The 18,112-nt window shown below is 40.9% G+C and overlaps 2 protein-coding genes across 4 annotated transcripts in view; one reads left to right on the top strand and one right to left on the bottom strand.

The window, feature by feature from the left end:
- SETDB2 (SET domain bifurcated histone lysine methyltransferase 2) overlaps positions 1 to 9,929 on the bottom strand; it is a 51,758-nt gene extending 41,829 nt beyond the window's left edge. The window contains exons 1-7 of the mRNA XM_058825585.1: positions 9,638 to 9,929; positions 8,624 to 8,683; positions 6,214 to 6,336; positions 4,727 to 4,792; positions 4,057 to 4,159; positions 2,468 to 3,043; positions 868 to 987 (exon numbers count right to left, since the gene is read on the bottom strand). Coding sequence (XP_058681568.1) covers positions 868 to 987; positions 2,468 to 3,043; positions 4,057 to 4,159; positions 4,727 to 4,792; positions 6,214 to 6,336; positions 8,624 to 8,683; positions 9,638 to 9,653 — 1,064 coding nt within the window. The 5' untranslated portion in view covers positions 9,654 to 9,929. The remainder of the gene's footprint in view (positions 1 to 867; positions 988 to 2,467; positions 3,044 to 4,056; positions 4,160 to 4,726; positions 4,793 to 6,213; positions 6,337 to 8,623; positions 8,684 to 9,637) is intronic.
- A 279-nt stretch (positions 9,930 to 10,208) lies between these two features.
- CAB39L (calcium binding protein 39 like) overlaps positions 10,209 to 18,112 on the top strand; it is a 60,757-nt gene continuing 52,853 nt past the window's right edge. For 2 of the 3 annotated variants that reach the window (XM_058824752.1, XM_058824757.1), the window contains exons 1-2: positions 10,211 to 10,348; positions 11,489 to 11,615. The gene's annotated coding sequence lies outside the window, so the exon portion shown is untranslated. Of the gene's footprint in view, positions 10,349 to 11,488; positions 11,616 to 18,112 lie in introns of all 3 variants that reach the window. The other variant, XM_058824754.1, reaches the window with a different exon arrangement.

Raw genomic sequence — 18,112 nt, forward strand, 5'->3', positions numbered from 1 at the left:
AAAACTGGTTGTGCAGCAATGCTCTGAAGCTTGTGATTTTATTGACTGCTGGTTCATCAATTTTAAGAGCCTGTCTGCCAGATTTTGGCATAAGTATACTTAAGATTACATACATTTTGGCATAAGAAAAACAAGTGCCATATTTTTGTTTTATAGGAGTAAATCACACAGAAACTGAAATCCCTAAGAAGCACCTAATTCTATACTGGAACTGATTTTAGCAAGAACACATATGCCTGGACTTCACTGTAGCTGTCCATTTCCAAAAGGACTCATAATTGTGGGGTTTTTTGCATCTGTTTTTGGATTCTCTGACAACTTTAATTCTGCATGTCAGCCAAAAACTAACATCACATAGAGGACTGAAAGGGGCTCCTCAAGCCTATAGATTTAAGCCTTTGGCTATTGCAGAAAGCTACCTTGCATAATACCTCTCCTAGAGACCTGAAGTAACTAGCTTCTTCTCCAGGCCACCTATTAATCCACAGGAGCTGAATAAGAGAAAGGGCAAACATTTGAATCATTGGATGGCTTTTGGACATTCTTGGAAGAGCCACCCATAACAAAGTCTGGCAAAAGCAGCTGGCTGCTACATCTTTAGGATTCTGGTCACTCTTCACACTTCTCCTGGACCTTGACCTAAGCTGTGAAAACTGTAGGATCTGCAATACAAAAGTTTTTTTTCCCTCTTATTCAAGTCACATTAATTATTTTTTAGCATCCTGATCTGTCACTAAAATTGTGACAAAAATGGAAGGTTTCAGTAATCCAAAACCTCCAGATATTTTAATCCTGTGGCACTTAGACTGAACTATTCACTGCTGTTTTATTTGTGTGCTCTTATTTTACTCCTGTGGTGTTTCTTACCCACTAGGAACAGGTCCCTCCAGTCTCTTGTAACGGTACCCATGGGATCTTTTACTACTTGGAGACAGAGAAATTTTACTACAGCCTCTTGCTGTTAGCTGTAGGCATGCACATTTGGACCTAAAAATAAGAGTAAAACATCTCAGAATGGATTTGAAGCAGAATAAATCAATCATAAATCTAGGTAATTTGAAATGCAATTGACTATACACACACACACATACATTTCTGTATATACACCTGTATTGCCCCTCCCTGCTCCATTTACTCCACAAGACTGTTTCAGGCACCTTTTCCCTTAGTCTCTTGGCTGGTTACCTGTGCTTTAAAATAACCATGTTCTCTTCACGCCAACTCCATTCTTCTGCCAAGCTCCTTAAATGGCACATTTAAACAGCTGAAGCACAACAGAAACTTATTATAGGCAGGGCACTGTCAAATGGATCAAATGAATAAAAATCATCTCTTCTGGCACAGCATCCCAGCCTGTTTGCCACTACTTGGTTATCTTCCTCCCTCCTTAGCCCCCAAGAAGTGAAGAATTTTACACTGTGGAAAATTCAAGCAACAGTGCTTGTCTTCACCATTGTATGTCATGACAACTTCAAAGAGTCACAGTGATTGTGCAAATCCTAAACTCCAAAACTGCACATCAAAAGCAACTCAATTCTTGTGAGACTTTATGCAAAAAAGTGGCACACTGCGTGCTTGCTGTTTCTCACCACTCAGCTGAAACTAAATTACAAAATCTGGCAGACGTTACACCAGGCTGTGATTTTCAGCTTTTGTTGGGTCATGAGCAACTATGTTGCACAGCAGCATGTGCAACTGCCCTAGCTGTCAATAATACAGAATGGATGCAACACCAAATAATGCCTGCAGAGAGAGACCACACAAACATCCTTCAAGAAAGTAGACAAAAATACCACCAAACTTGCATATGGTAACTGTGGCAGCTTTCCACAGTGTCTGTAGCTCAGTTACTGGGATTTAGAAAAAGATGACAATGAGCAAGAGTATTGGAACTGCTCAGACCACAAATGTATTCTGTAACCACTGAGTTTTGTAGTTTCTGTTTAGACAAGGGGAAGAATGACATGTAGATGTTGGAAACGGGGATGTTTCTTCATCTGCCCTCAGTAAACCACTAATGTCCGAATGATCTGATCCCTCAAGGCTGTCTCACCCCATCTACAGGATGTCATTTAACAGTAGGAACTGCAGCAGAAATTGTCAGGCAGGATCCTTCCCTGCCTGCCCTGCCTCTGCTGGCACAAGACTCCCGTCCCTACTCTTTTTCCAAAGCCAAGATATCTGCTTGTCAGTTCCACCTGGAGAAGAAGCACTGCCAGTTTGGAAGAAAGGAAAAGGAACACAATAATCCACCTGTTGATCGCTTCCTTGCCTACAACAGAGGGTGGACCAGTGGGAGCACCTAAGCTCTGGAGAAGAGGAAGACACAATGGTGTCACTCAACACAAAGCATGGCACAAGATATTCCAGCAGTGCTGGTTCTGTTCGGTACTGTGCCTTCACACCCCACTACTCTGCTATTGAGGCATCGTGTGTCATTGGCCCAAGATGAGATGTTTCTACCCACCTATCGATGCAGCCATCTGTGCAGTCACAGGAATCAACAAACAGGCTGGAGAGATTGTTGAGATAATATCCACGCGGCCACGAGGACTTCCGATACTTGAAATAAGGCAGTCTTGCATGGTCGAGGCTGTTACAGAAGGAGATGGGCACAGACTCGGCTCCGTCGCTAATGTCGAACTCAAACACCAGGGGCTCGGGATTCATGGTGTTCCTGCCCAACAGCACATAGGTGTTGAAGGAGAAGTGATCAACAAACAAGAAATTGCACTCTGTTTCAAACAAGTAGTTCCGCACATCTTGAAAGCTTCTCAGACTGCGCCCACAAGGAGCTTTGTAATTCACATCCAGCGGCTTCGAAAGGCAGTCTGCTTTCGCATGGCGTCTTTGGAAGTCAAACAGGATGGGGATCTTCAGTGGATTTTCACCCTTGTAGGAACCCACTGCTCTGTTGGCGAGACATGCACTAGAGCACTTGTGGTTCTGATACTGAACTTTTAAAGGTAAACCTTGAATTTTGCTTGGTGCTTCTTTACTCCCTGAGTAAAGGGAGGTTTTTTCCATGTCCTCTTTTTCACTACTTGAAGTAAAAGAGTTAAAAAAAAAGAAGGAAGAGCAACATCTTAGATAACCAGTGTTGTGTTCAGTTTTTTAGCAGTTCAATATTTTTAGCCCCATTGCTAGAAGGCCCAAGGTTTCTCATGGTATAATTGTCCTAACAACATATAAAGACATATCCAGTTGCATTAAAAAAAAAAGCTTCTTCCCAGAACTTACACGCTAAAACACAGCAAGGAAATTTTAAAAAAAGGAACAATGTTGTCACTGTCATATTTTCTGGAAAAATCCCTTCACCACGATTTCTTCTCCTGGGAAGCTGAGAAGCCTCAGAGAAAAATGAAAACAATAATTATATGATTGCTTCTCCAGTGTCTTGCTGCTTTGGAATGTGGTTTGGAGATTGTTTATCCAACATGTGAATTGTTTTTACTTAATGACCAATCACGGTCCAGCCATGTCGGGACTCTGGAGAGTCACAGGTTTTTCATTAGTGTCTTGCTAAGCCTTCTGTAAGTATTCTTCCTCTATTCTTTAGTAAAGTTTTAGTTTAGTATTCTTTAATATAATATGGTAACACAAAGTAATAAATTATTCTTCTAAGAACATGGAGTCAGATTCATAATTTCCTTCCTGCCACGGGGACCCCAGAAAATACCACACAATGAATTTGCCCCCATCTTTCAAATCAGTACCTGAGGCTAAATACTAAACACAGAGAGACTAAGTTACACAGCTGACAATCTGCACACTAAGGAAAGCCTGAGAAGTGATGCTCAAGTCCTAACCCTGATAACACTCATGAACCTTTATTCACAACCATGCCTTATTCTGCAATGTTCCCATGTGGGAAATTAAACAAGTCTATCCAAAACCTCAGGTTTTCCACATAGGTCAAGTTAAAAACATTTTCACTTTGAAAACTCAAAGGATTCAAATTTGGTTTAAAACATTGACTTTAGAAACACAAATTTTAGAGCTCTCTCAACTGGAGTAGAGAATATGTCAAATAAGGAACTGAAAGAAGGCACTGACCTGTCAGAAGCTTCTACAATGTCTGCAGCATTGTCATCTGGAAGAAGAGGCTGCACTTTGGGTTTGGTTTCCTGTGCATCATCTCCATTCAATTCGTCACTTACTGAAAAAAACTGAATGTGAGCAAAATCTTCATCAAGCCAGATTTCAATTTATCATTGAATTTACTTTAGTTACTAAAGAGATAATTAACAAAACACATTACAAACAAGGCATTGCTATGAACTACAGCTAACAAAAAGCTTGTTAGCAAGTGTCCCACTGAAAAACCTTCCATGTGGTTTTCAAAGTGACCAGAAAGAACATGCACATGAAACACATTTACAGATCTCCCTTCATTGTCAGAGATAAAAGGATGCCAAGCTATTACAGCCAGTGGAGCCATGCACAGGATACTGCTCACAGACAGCTGGGGTTCATAAGGGCTTACTAGTTCAAATTCTCTTCCTGTGGTACAAGTATTATACACACAAACCACAAAAATACAAACCCAGGTGAGAGTTCACAGTTCACTACTTGAGGAAATTAATAATTAGGCTTTCCTAATTGTAATGCTAATGGCCTTCTCAGATCTATTTTATTGATTTCAAAAAGGGACTTGAGCTTCTAGTGAGTAAAACAAGACAGATTAAATCCACACACCAGACAAACGCAATGGAAATGCACATACCATTTGGCAAGGTTAAGAGATCACCTAGATTAGCTTCATTCACCAGTGCCCAAGCCTGCCAGCACTCTATGCAAAAAAAACCAAACCAAAACAGATAATAAGTTGGATTTAAGCGATGACAATAGGCAAAACAAGTGTTAAACCCTCCACAGACACTTGCTTCTCCTCACTTGCTCACCTAGAGCATCTCAAGACTGATACTACTAGAAATGTGCTGCACCACAGACCTGAGCAGACACATCTAGGAATTACAAAATTGTTACAGCTCACAGCACTGTGAATTGTTGTGAATTGGCACTCAATATCCATGAGCTTTTGGAAAGCTGCTGGAATATCTCCAAACACATAAACTGGTGGCAGCAATATATATCAAGACAATTTAGTGTAAACCTCTGCCTTGGTCAACAGACTGATCATCTTCAGGCTAGGAAGTGCTGGAACTTGGCAAACCAAATTAATGCTACTTCTAAATTGGTGGAAATGGCCTTCAGATAGAAGAATGCAAGACACCCTTTCTGTCTCAACCTCTTACCCCATGCTATAAATTTTACAAGCTGGCAGACAACTCTCAGCAAAATCCACCTTAATATTTTTGCTTGAAACATTTACAGGACAAAGCACTGAAAAATTCAAACTGAACTTCATCACAGATTCATTGCATCATCTGGGGATTCAAGTTCAACTTTTATCTCTGCACTGCTTTGATATTTTGCTGTAACAGTCAAGATGTGGGAGCTCAAGAACACAAAAAATTGCACTTCCAGTTTAGAGGAAGTGCTATATATATAATGCAGAGTGTGTGGCTATACTAGTTTTAAAGCATCTTACACCACTGTACATTGTCTTGCACAAGAAAAACCCATTAAGAGCCATAGGTTACATTTAGATAGGTGACTTAACAAAAAGAAGCAATTTTACTCAATTAAATAAACCAGTAAAAAGCAATCTGTGTACTGCTTCAATCTTATCAGATTTATGATTTTAGTGTATTTTGATGTAGACAGAGGAAGCTTATTTCCTTGAAAATCAGGAACAATCTGAAATGCATTAGTGTCACATTTTTCTACTATTGTTTCATGTTATAATGGAGTCTCTGACAAAAAATAATACTGAGGTGATTATTATCCTACCCCAAACCACTCAATTCACTGACAACAGCCTGAAAGGCTAAAACTTCTGATGATAAATGAAACACAAAGCACTGCAGATATTTCATTACTTCTCAAAAATTAATATTTCAGTTCCACGTGCTTAAGAGCTATTCATTGTTTAAAAAGTATACAGGCAAAACAGGAAAATAGCCAATTGTACCTGAAATTACTTTTATTTTTTAAAAAAGAAAAGACATTTTTAAAGTTCTTAAAACCACCAACAGCTAAGTTATTAAAATTCAGGGATATATGGATTATGGCAGATATCACATGGACTACACAATGCAGGCCACAGCTACTCTGCAGTCCAGTTTAACCACCATAAGGATTTCAAACCTTGGTTTGTTGCAGTTCCATTCTTGATCTTTTCCTTCAGCAAGGACAGCACATTTTGCAGCTGCTCAAATATGACATCCACTCTTCTACCTCCCAATAGTATCCAAAATGTCTTCACATCACCTGAAATGCAAATTACCATTTACAGTTCCTGAGAAATCTAAAAACATGCAAACTCCTAGTGGACTATGCAAAGGCTCCCAGTCATTTGATTTGGAGTCACTTCTGAAAAAACAATCAGTACAGCAGGATTCATTAAACCTCCAGAAGTCTATTCCTAAACCTAATCAAGAAAGTGAAACAAGTTAAGTGTTCAAGAAGTCAAGTGATGAACTGGAGTGGCTTCCAATAGTGCACAATGCTCCTTCAAGCAACTCTTAAAGCAGATCAGAAAAGGAGCTGTGGAAGCTTTTCTTCAAAGGCCAGCAAATGAGTCCCAATAAAAATGAATCTCTGAAATTCAAGTGACACAGGAGAATATTTTCAACTGAATGAACCGAATATTTTACTTGACAAAAGACACTGGGATTTCTTTTTATAGCTGTAACCTCTCTTAGCTGCATAGGCTGACTATCCTGTCCCATCATTAGTTTTGGTATGTTTTGTCAGGGAAAAAACTTTCAAAATATTTTCTGATAAAAGCAGTTTGATGAATGTTGTTCAACAAGGAGTATCAGTTGAAATAACTAACACACCTCATATATCATGCCTCCTTCCTCTATGAGAAATATTTATAAACATTTTGTTTAAAGAAATGTTTTTAAGCTACTGGTTTAGAACCTCTTCCCTTTCAAAGGTATGCACCTTTGAGGTGCTAAGCCCAGTCATGAAGGGTCTTGTAAAAATTTTAGCTGTGCATCTTTGTCAAGGACTTGAAAAGGAAATATGTTTCAGTGTGCCAAAAGATGATGGCAGAAGAAAGAACCAGCTCTTTCTCAGTTAATTTTGCTCTTCTTCAATGACCAAGCACAAAAGCATAAGCTAATCTGTTTTCCTACTCAGTTTCTAGAGGTGGAGTCACCACTGTCACCACACTAGGTTTTACATTCCACTTTCAGAAAGCAAATCTCTGTTGGTGCTGGGATAACACCTTCCCAGCAGTCAAGAAATACTGCATTCTTTTCAGGCTCATAAATAATATTCTTTCATTTTTTTGACTTAGTAGAGAATGACTTCTGTCACCCAGGGTACCTGGAGCCCAGTGATGCTACGGCAGTGTGGTTACTCTCAAAAGCACCATGACAGCAGTGAAAGAAGTAACAAACTTTTGTCACAACAATCCCTGCTCATGTCACCAGCAGCTAAAGGCATAACACTTAATATCAGCAGGCAATAATAAAAGTACTTTTCTCTTGTGAAATAGCTTGATTTGGCACTAACTTTCAACAAAATTTAATGATCTCTTATATTAACAGAAATTTTTTAAACAGGTGGAAAGCCTAAAGTCCAACTACAGAAAAAGTCACAACAATTTTTGGAAACCTACACTACTGTCCAAGGGACACCACCTGCCCTGTGCCATTCCCACCCTTTGCTGTTCATGACAGTATCACAAATTTAATATAACAAAAAGTATATTAAATATTTGTGTTTAAAATAAAAATTTAAGAACACATTCAATTAAAAATATGCATTTTGAACTTCTAGTAATAAGTTTCTCCACTGCAGATTAAAACTGCTGTCCTTATTCATTACATGTTTTCAGCTATTTCCATACATTGACTAAATCTGGATAGCACTGTGGATGGATTCATTCAGAGGATGGGTGACAGAACAGTTTCTTGTTTCTGGGTCCTCAGCTATAATAAAGTGTAGGCTATAGGGAAATAAAACACTCACCTTGGAAATGCTTCCCCAGTTCTCATGCTGGAGTGCTCCAAAACTCCAGCAGCAAAAGCTTTGTTTTGCACAGAGAAGCAAAGATTGCATTTTTGTTCATAGAATAACTTTCATTTCAAAAAAGACAGATGTCCACACCACTAATCTCTCCAGTGCTAATGCTGCTATCACCAACCACAGCCAGAAGGACAGGGAATGAGCAGACACCAGATACATCTACCTTGCCAGCATTGAGAACCATCTCTCCAGCTGATGGATCAGGATGTGCACTGGCATCTGGCTCCAGGGATTTTCTTTTCCCTTTACAGAATCCTTGTGACCACATATCTCTTTTTTCCCAGCATTGTGCAGGGGAATGATGCTAGAGCAAGCAACAAGCAGCCAGCATCAGGGCTACTTACTCCAGCCACCAGATAAACAACCTGGGTGCATGTTTCCTGTAGTGCTGCTTACAAACCTCTTACACCATAAAAGGCAAAACTATTGTCTTCCAGTAGTAATTTTCATATCAGAAGCAGTGCCAAATATACATTACTTTCCTCTTTCCCTCCATAAATCTGAATTATATTACCTTCAGTGCTCTCCTCCCTGGGACTGGTAAGGTTCTCCTCTTCAAAGAGGTCACACAGCACTGCAAGAGGTGCAGAATGGACAAGTGAGTAAGAGATCAGGTGAGAAATTAAAAATAATTGTACCTACTCAGCTTTTCAAAATTTATACTAGTAAATACTGCAGTTGGCATCAGTGGAGGAGCACTGTGTGAGAATATGTTGTGTTGAAATAGTCACTCCCCTTTTAAACAGTCATCCCATGCCTTGTCAAGCTCTAGCTGAGGAACACTCAAACAAGCAGTGTGAGGAAATTTTTTTACTTAGGTGATTTCTTACTGTCCTTCAAGCACGAAGTTGTCACAAGTTGACCCAAACTTTCCAGCACATTCAAATGAGCCTACACAACTCCCCTGCCCATTAACTCATAGGGGTTTTTTTTCCCTAAATTGATGTGCTCAGTACAGCAGTACTATAGCTAAATCAATTTATTTAGGGAAAAAAAAGGAAAGTTGTTTTTAGGCGAATAAATTACTGAATCTGTTTCTTGCCAAATGCAAGACACCCTTCACTGCAAGAATACTAAGTAAGACAGCACTCTTCAACCACATTGAAGATTCCAAATTTTTATCTCCATGAATCAAGGAATCAATTAGGTTGGAAAAGACCTCTGAGATCATCCAGCCCAACCCATGACCGAGCTGCAGGATGCCAACTGGACCATGGCACTGAGCGCCACATCCAGCCTTCCCTTAAACACCTGCAGGGACAGTGGCTCCACCACCTCCGCGGGCAGCCCATAATGACACAGACAGGGTAAAACATGTCTTATTTACGTTCGCTCCTTCATCTTTTCTATGCTGTAACTGAAAAAAGAAATCAACCCCAAACCTTGCCATTCATTCTGGTTACTTCATTGAGTTGAACGGGAAAATAGGTCAAGACAGTTGACTCCTAAAAATGTTTCTTACAAGACTAATGGCTGCCCAAAACACGCATACATATATATTTCTATATATAACTTTTAAAACGCTTACTGCTTTTCTCTTCCATCCTCCGGGGCTCTGCTCGGAGAGCTGCCCCCGGCGCTGTGGCGGCGCCGAGCCGGGCTCAGGTCGGGGTCTCGCTGCGCTCCGCCACGGCCGCAGGGCCCGCGCCGAGGGCCGGTGGGCAGGGGCCGGGGTGCCGCTCGGGCTGGGAGGCCGGCATGGGGCGTGCCTGCGGCCAGGGCTCGGGCCCCAGGTCACTCCCGCACCCCTCGGGGCCTCGGCCAGGCCCACGCCGGCTTCTGCTTCTTCTGCTGCTGCTGCGGCTGCTGCTTCCCTTCTCCTCCTCGTCCAACGCTGCACCCGCGCTGCCGACCGCCAGGGGGGGCAACCCCGCCGGGGAGTGCGAGAGCCTGGATTTGGGCGGGCCCACATGAGGCGGGGCCTCGAGCGCGAGAAGCCCTTCCCTCTCTTCCCATTGGTTACAGTGGCAGGAGGGGCGGCGGCAGCAACCAATGGAGAAGCAGAGAGGGCGGGGAGGGGGCGGGGCCGCGCGGCGGCGGAGAGGCGGCGCAGGCGGGGCGGGGGCACGGCCGAGGGACTGGAGGTGCGTCCGCCATGTTGGAGGGGCGGGCCGGGGGGCGGGCTGCCTGCGGGGCTGTGGGGGCGCCGGCGCCATCTTGGGGCCAGGAGGAGAGCGGGGCTTCGGGCTGGTGTCCGGCTGCCCTCTGCTTGTTAATGTTTCGTAAATTAAAGCGTTCGGTACGTGGAGTTGCGTAACATCGCTGTGGCCTCTGCTCTTCTTCCTTGCTGGCTGCGCTGCTGCCGTATGGAGCGCTAAATTGTGGCTGCCCGTTTCTGTTCGAAATGCGAAAATAAAGTTTTATATCTCCCTTTAAAATTTGCAGCTGCGTTGCCTTTGCGAGTGTTGGTGTTGTGGTTATGTAGAGATGTTTTTCACAGGGGCAAAAATATAATCTGTTCTCAAAAAGCAGGGAGGCTGCTTTTTTGTCGCTTCTTTTTTTCCACCACTTTAAAACTGTAGAGGTAAACATGCTTCAGTAATTGCGAAAATATTTCCCATCTCGTGGCGGGGGGTAGAAATGTGATTATTGTGGGGACGGGAATGCTGTGTTTACGTGACATGCCGCTCTCATCTGATCCAAGATCCCCCAGAAGATTTTGATGTCCAGCATCTGCTTTGTACTCGTATAAAACCTTTTAAATGTTCACACAGACGTGCCTCCATCTGTGGCTGAAGCTCAGCCCGTGAGAGCTGCCCAGCTCCCCAGACACGAATGAGACAGCTCACAGCAGCATTGCTGGGAGGAGGGTGGCTCAGCACTCCTGATGTGCTGGCAAATCTCTCAATAAAATAGTCGTTTATTATGTTTTATAAAAGAGACTTCTCCCTTCTAATTGTTCATTTTAAAATTAAGCACAAGCTTTTCTTGCTCCTGGAATATTCTGCATTATGAGGTGATGCTTGCAGATTAATCTCGCTTTGGTGAATTATTAATAAATGTGCTTGTGAATTCTGAATGCTAGGGAACACTTATGGCTTTACAATTGTATATACGGAATAAGCCAAATGCAGAGAAGATGGAGCCCTATGCTGGAAGAATCTGAAAGAACATGACTACCTGCCTTGGACAAATTTTGAATTTTATGAATATATTAGAAAGTACTAATAGATTTCACTTGCTATTTGAAGCAAAAAGAATGGTAACTACATCTTTCGTTAAATTAAAGACTTAGGACAAAATTAATGAGGCACTTTGTAAACATGCCTGAGTTTCCTTCCTTTTGCTTATAGCCTGGAACTCTAACATAGGCTTTCTGCAACATAGCAGCAAATTCTGCCGGTGAACCAGTAAGCTCAGTTCTTCCCAAACTTGTTAGGTGGCAGAAGCTCACCAGCGATGCTGATCTGACATCCCAGCAACCTGCCTGCAGCTCTCCTCCAGCAGCAGTGGGAGCTTCCTGGGGCTCTGCAGTCTGCACCTGGACTGACTCCCTGTACCCAGAGGTGAGGGCAGCACTCCCACGGGGTGACAGCAAAAGGAATGACTGTCCTGGAGAATGGTGCTGTTGGCTGAGTTGCTGAATTGAGCTGTCGTTACATAGGTCTGGTCATATGTTGAGATTTAAAATGAGCAATTGCATAGACAGGCAGAGTGCAAGTAGTTCCTTGGAGTGGGAGGAGGTGAACCTGGTCTCAAAGGAATTAATCTAGTTGTCTTCCCCAGGGATGTTTTTTTCACTGTGAATGCAGTGGGGTTTGGGTTTTTCCTTGTATGACCAGATAGACTTGGGTGAGGTAGAGACATGCAAGTCAAGCTCTGGCAAGTAGCAAAGCAGTCAAAGCCATAGACTTTGGAAAGCCATGGGCATTCAGAAAATGTGGTTTTGTTTTTTTTTTTAAATTTTTAATTTTTTTTTAATTCTGATAGAGGTTTCTGTCCTTTTCTGATAGGCTTGGCTCTTTGTTTTATTGACTCTTCTTCAAGTGTCATCATATTCATTGAATACTTCTGCCAGCTCCTGCTCTGTCACATTCTCCCTGTTATCCTTGGTGATTTAACTTGCTCCCTTACAGATGAATGTCTGCACTTCATCCTTTCAAAATGCAACTCTGATATAATCTACTTTTTTATTACATTGATTAGTTTCTGTGGTTTATATGTAGCCTCTTGTTACTCACAAGTCTATCTTCAGTAAGGTAACAGAACAGAGAACAGGCAATTCACTGCAAATCATAGATCATTCCTGCTTTACAAGTTGATCATCAACAAAATGGTTTTAGTGAGGCAGCATTTGGTTTATCTTAGAAATTTTGCTGCAACACATCATTATCTGTGAAGACACAGACTAATATTCCCTGTAGGTATGTTGCTCACTAATTGGACTCAGAGTATTTACAGGTCCTCAGTATGTTTTGTTACTGTGTTTTGTAATTCTTTTGGTATTGTAGATATGGTAGAAGGTTTTTCAGATATTATTTTCCCCCCAGGTATTAAATGAAAGACAGGGGAGATTACGGGTCTCTGAGACGCCTGTAAATGAATTTTGTTCTACCTCTGGTGTAAGCATGTTTGCATTCTTGGCAACTAAAAGTCTGACAAATTGTCTGTTTGAGAAGTGGAGGTTCTAAAATCATAGGCTGTTATAGTCCTAAGGGAATCTTAAAACACAGGCAGAGACTGGCTAGGAAAAGGAAAGGAAAAATTTGTGTCACCGTTTTAACAATAGACTTCTTTCATGTGGAGGACCTAGATGTCTGTTAATTACTAACTGGCTTGAGGATTTTGGAATCTGGCCCAATATGCTGAAACTCTTACCCATCCACTGGCTGGCATTTTCTCCAAGGTCTGCATTTGGAAAGTGGTAGTGCAATGAATTTCATCTGTTTATGTAGCAGAGGTGTTTTCAGTTTCAGCCATATTTCTGTCTTCCACTCTCGGTGTTCATTGCCAGCAGAGATTCCAGGCAGTTGTGTGAGCACAGAGAGCAAGGACTGCTGTGGATGTTAGGCTATGTCACACCAAGCTGAGCAGCATGTGTTGCCTTTGCTGTGCCACAGCCCCACCACACTGATCAAGACCTAAAACTGCCACCTAATTTGGGTGATGGGAGTGAGTTAACAAGATCTGAAAGCCTGTGATTACAAGTGCACTTGAAAGGGCCTGAGATTTCTGGAAACCAGGCAGTAGATGTATGTGATGCAAGGAATCCAAAATAAATGGATGCCTAAAACCCTTTTTATCTTCATTTTTCCATGTGAACACAGCAATATATTTATTTGAAATAAATTTTCACTGGTACTTTCTGAAGTAAGGCTTGTGGTTGTAAAGTATTCTGACCCTTTTGATGGCTCTTTGTGGGTTTGCCTGCAGGGTAAAGTAGGCACACAAACTACTTTCATTACATGAACACGTAGGAGACATTAAGCAATCTGCAAGAATTAATGAATTTGTGGTGTTCCCACTCTGAAGAGATGATCTCTGGGGACCCTACAACTTAATTTTGACTTTTCAATCCAAGTGTGGAGGCAGCTGCCCTTGTGGTGCCAGCTGATAGAAGGTTGATGGGCTGGTGCTGGTCTTGCTAGCTGCTATGGAAAGGCTAGAGAGGCAGTGCCTGCTGTAGAATTGGACTTGAAGTAATAAAAGCTATCAAAAGGAGGCATAGGGCAACAACCTGAAGTCATTATTGTGTATGCTGAAACAACCACTTACAAATAAAATTGAAACATGTAAGGTTTCAAATGTACTAAAGGGAATTTGACTAAAACCTTAGAAAACAGGGTAGATATGTGTTGTCGTGTGAAGGCTCAACAATAGAGCTCTTCATAAGAATATTCTGGACTAAACTGTCCTTAGTCATAGTTTCCTGTGAGGAAATTAATTTAGTTGAAGAAAATTCTAATTTCTTTAGCTTCTTTTTTTTTCCTGAATCCTGTTCAATGTGTTGCATCAGTGCTAGGTTTGCTTAACTTTGTAGAGTTGTGAAACCAGCAGTAAGGTGTGAGGAACAGGAGCAGCAAGAATGGAATGGAGTATTGTCCTATTAATATTTATTTCATTTGAGTTTGTTTATAAGTGTTTTGAAGGGTCAGGGAAGCCACAGTCCCCTGAACGTTTAAAATTGGCACTGTCAAAGAAAGAAACAGTCCAGATGTTCCTGGACTTCTTGGACTGCCCTGTTCCTCTGTGTGATTACTCACGGGACTGGTTGGGGTTCAAGAAAAAGACAAAAAAACCCAACCAAACAAAAAAAATACAAACAAAAACCAACCAAACAGAAACAAAACAAGAACCCAACCCAAACCAAACAACAACAAAAAATGAACCAAAAAAACCCACCAAAAAGCCACCAAAAGAAACAAACTCAAAAAACCCCAACCAAATAAAAAACCCAAACAAAACAAAACAAAACAAACCCAAAAGAACCCACAAAAACTTATTTGGCTCAGCTATATTTAACTGAATAACTTCCCATCTCATTTGGCGTGCAGCCACTTGGTATTTGTGCTTTTCTCAAGGAACTGGAGGTGGTCTAGGTGCAAAATGAGCATCTGGAAATCAATGGATTGCTTTCTAATTTTATTGTTGGTGTCATTTATCTCAATTTAAAATGTTTGAGCCAACTACTTCTACAGTATGAGCAAAGTGGTGGTATGGGCAGAATACTTACCATATCTAGGTTATTTGGGATGGTCTTATCACACAGCAGAGCCTGGACCTCTCTATGTTCTGAGTTCTGCTGGATCAGAATCCCCTCCTGCCTTTCCACAGACAGTGGAGGCAAATGGGTTTCTCTTATGAGTGCTTGACTTTAACTTTGTTGTTAACTTTTTCCCCTGCAAAATTCTTGAATGACTGGAACCAAAGAAGCTGTGTTAAAAATGTGTTTGACAGTCTTTCACTAAGTGAACTGTGGGCCCAAATATTGTAACCCTTTCTTTAAAAAAAGCCCCTTTTCTGAAGACATGTTCCTCAAGTGACTCCAGTGTATGGCCTTCCTCTCACAGAAGTGGATACATATGCTATTTGTTACAAAGTAATCACAATTCAGATTACATTCAGACTGGCATAAAATTTTAAAAAAGCTTTAATAAGATTGTATGCTTCTCGACACATAAATTGAATGTGCATTTAAAAAAAATAAGCCCACCAAACACTGCTGTTTATCACAGTAAAGTGTGTGGAATTGGTTTCTGTTCAGTTTGTGATGAACCAGTTACTTGAGAAGCTTTTTGGTAACATATTTTGCCTTTACTTAAAGTGAAGAATTGTTTTTAAGAATGAAATAATTTTGTTAACAAATTCATAGCAAGGTGTTACAACCCTTTCATTAACAGATCAAGATGTATGGTTGCAACCTCGGTGTAGAAATTAGCAGAAAAGAACGGGACATTTTTTTAAACTGTTTTTCCTAACAGATATTGTAGAAATATTTTAAATTTTCACACACCTACTAAAACATTTGTGATTAGATGGATTTTTTTTTTCTTTTGTTCTTTTAATATTATCCATATTGATAGAGGTAGTTCCAAAAATTTCACACAATTTATATTAGTAAGTCCCCCACACCTCTTCTCACTTCTCCAAAAGCTGCACTTTTAGGGGAGGTAAGAGGGTTTGTTTATTTCCTGGCTGTTAAATTTTCATGATGCCCAGCAGGCTGATCTGCCTCCCTCTGCAGTCATGTCATTCCTAGAACTCATGCATGGGAGGTGATGGCAGAAAGGGCTAGAATTCTCATTTTGACAGCAATGTGTCCTTAGAGCAACTTGATAAACTGTGAAACATTTTGAAATTATTTTACAGCATTAGTTAAATCACCCTTTCTGATATCACAGTAACGTTTGTACCTTGCTTTTCCTGCTGCAAGAGGCAATAATTAAGATGGAAGAAAGTATTGCTGCATAACTGGATTTTGAAATGTGGGGACAGCCATTGGATCTTTGGGTGGTCTTACTTAAAGATCATGTGTCAATGTGGCACAAAGGCACTTGTACAAATTTACACATGCAAATTTATTGCAGCAAAAGTACAGTTTGTTTGCTCTTGAGTGTGGGAAGGAAGCTGTGTGTGGCTTTGTAAGTCAAGGTACTGGAGACTGCTGAATACAGAGAGATTAATGTTATGTGGGAAGGGTTCACATCCAACAGCTGTAGTGTCCTGAGCATTCAGCTCTTTGTTTTGCCTATTTTCATATGTCAGCAGGGAGGCACGGCTATATCACCTTTCCCTCTTCAAGTTTACCTTTTAATTGTGTACTCTCTCTCACTTTCTGCAGTTCACTGGCAGTCAGACAGCTCTCTTTCACTTCTGCAAATAAGCAAAACTTATTTTGGACTACCAGTTCATGGTGGTAATTCACTGCCTGTTACTTTTGGCTACAAGAGAAGCACCAAATTGAACCTTATAGAGTGGGTGCAGGACTGCATGCTGGATGTAGTCCTCTGTTAGGGCAAATATTGTATATACCATGTAGTCCCTGGGAAAAATCTGTGGGGGGAGGGTTAATTTTTTTTTACAAATTAATGTAAGTAAGTGAACCAAAAAAGGCTGAACCTTCTAAATAAAAGCTTATTACTTAGAAATTGTGTTGACCTTTCGTCCTACTTATCTGCAGACCATTAACAGGTCTTGTCTTTTACATTACAATCCATGTTTAGGTCTGTATCTGCTTGCAACATCTGTACTGCTCTGTTTGCAAGCATCACACACAGCCTTGGGCAAAATATGGAAGTAAAAGATAAAGTGCTCTAGGTTGAAGGCAGTTTGAATGAGGACAGGTTTGAATGTACTCTGAGGTCAAGCTGGCTTGCTGGTCTTTAGGCTGTGTGTTGGTTGGAAAAGTTTTTCCCTTCAAAAAAGCAGCATTAATGTGAGGAGATACACACCCCTGCAATTCTTCAGTGTTCCACCCTTTTGTCAGGGAAGGGAAAATGCTAGCAGAGGATTTGCTGAGATATTCTTATGTGATTTTGGTGGCTTGGGCAGCAGTTAAGTGCTAGTTAAAAATCCATAGAGATGTTATCCATTGTTTTTCCTTTCTTGCTGAACTCCCTCCATGCTGTAGTGTCCCCTCACCAGGGTTCCTAAAGTTCAGCACAGGTCATCAGGCCATGGGAGAAGACTGCTGCAAAACCTTGAGGGACTCAGCAAATCTCCTCTGTGTGATGGGATGTGATGTGATGTGCTGCTACATCACTGGTACACTTCTAGCCCTGCCTAAAGATTGTCTCCCAAAGCTGGGGAGCAGCTGGGGACGTGGGAACACATGGCTGTCTGGAATAGATACAGATACAGAAAGAGGATTTCAGCAAAGGGAGAGTCATATCTTGATTTAGAAATGGTTCCAAGGCAGCAGCCAATACATAGGAATTAGTACAAGTAAGTTTTATAAAGATGATTACAGAGAACTCACTGGATTTTCTTTAGGATTTAAGGCTAATAAGAAATTTTAAAGTACCAAGAGCAAAAAGAACAGTGACATTTGTCTGCTGGCTGTGCTAAAGTTGTCAACAGTGATGCTGAAAATACAGAACTGTTCCATGTTTCTGTAGTGAGAATGAAGATGAATATTAAAAGTAATCACGTAACTGTGAACAAATCCATCATATTTCAGCGGTAAATAAAGACTGAAAGAACACTTTTGAAAATTTATGGAGACTGAATTTTTTTCTTTTGTGTCTAATGTAAAACTCTGAAATTCTAAGGATTGTCATAAAGCAAAATATTCAACATGATTAATAGGAAACATATTATAAAATGTCTAGTATTTCAGATTATGGGTTTGATGTATTCTGGCTAAGAAACTCAATATTGAAAATTTTACTGTCATTAAGAATATTTTAATTGATAAATAATTTGTTGATGTTCAGTCACTGGATGTTTGTCTGCAAAAAAAAAAATCCCCAAATGAGCACACAGTTGAAAGGAAATGCACAATCCTTTCTGACAGTTTTATCTAGGCCATGCAGAGTAGAGAGATGACAAATGATGGCATAGC

Source organism: Ammospiza caudacuta, chromosome 2, assembly GCF_027887145.1.
Source record: "Ammospiza caudacuta isolate bAmmCau1 chromosome 2, bAmmCau1.pri, whole genome shotgun sequence".
NCBI classification, from domain to species: domain Eukaryota; kingdom Metazoa; phylum Chordata; class Aves; order Passeriformes; family Passerellidae; genus Ammospiza; species Ammospiza caudacuta.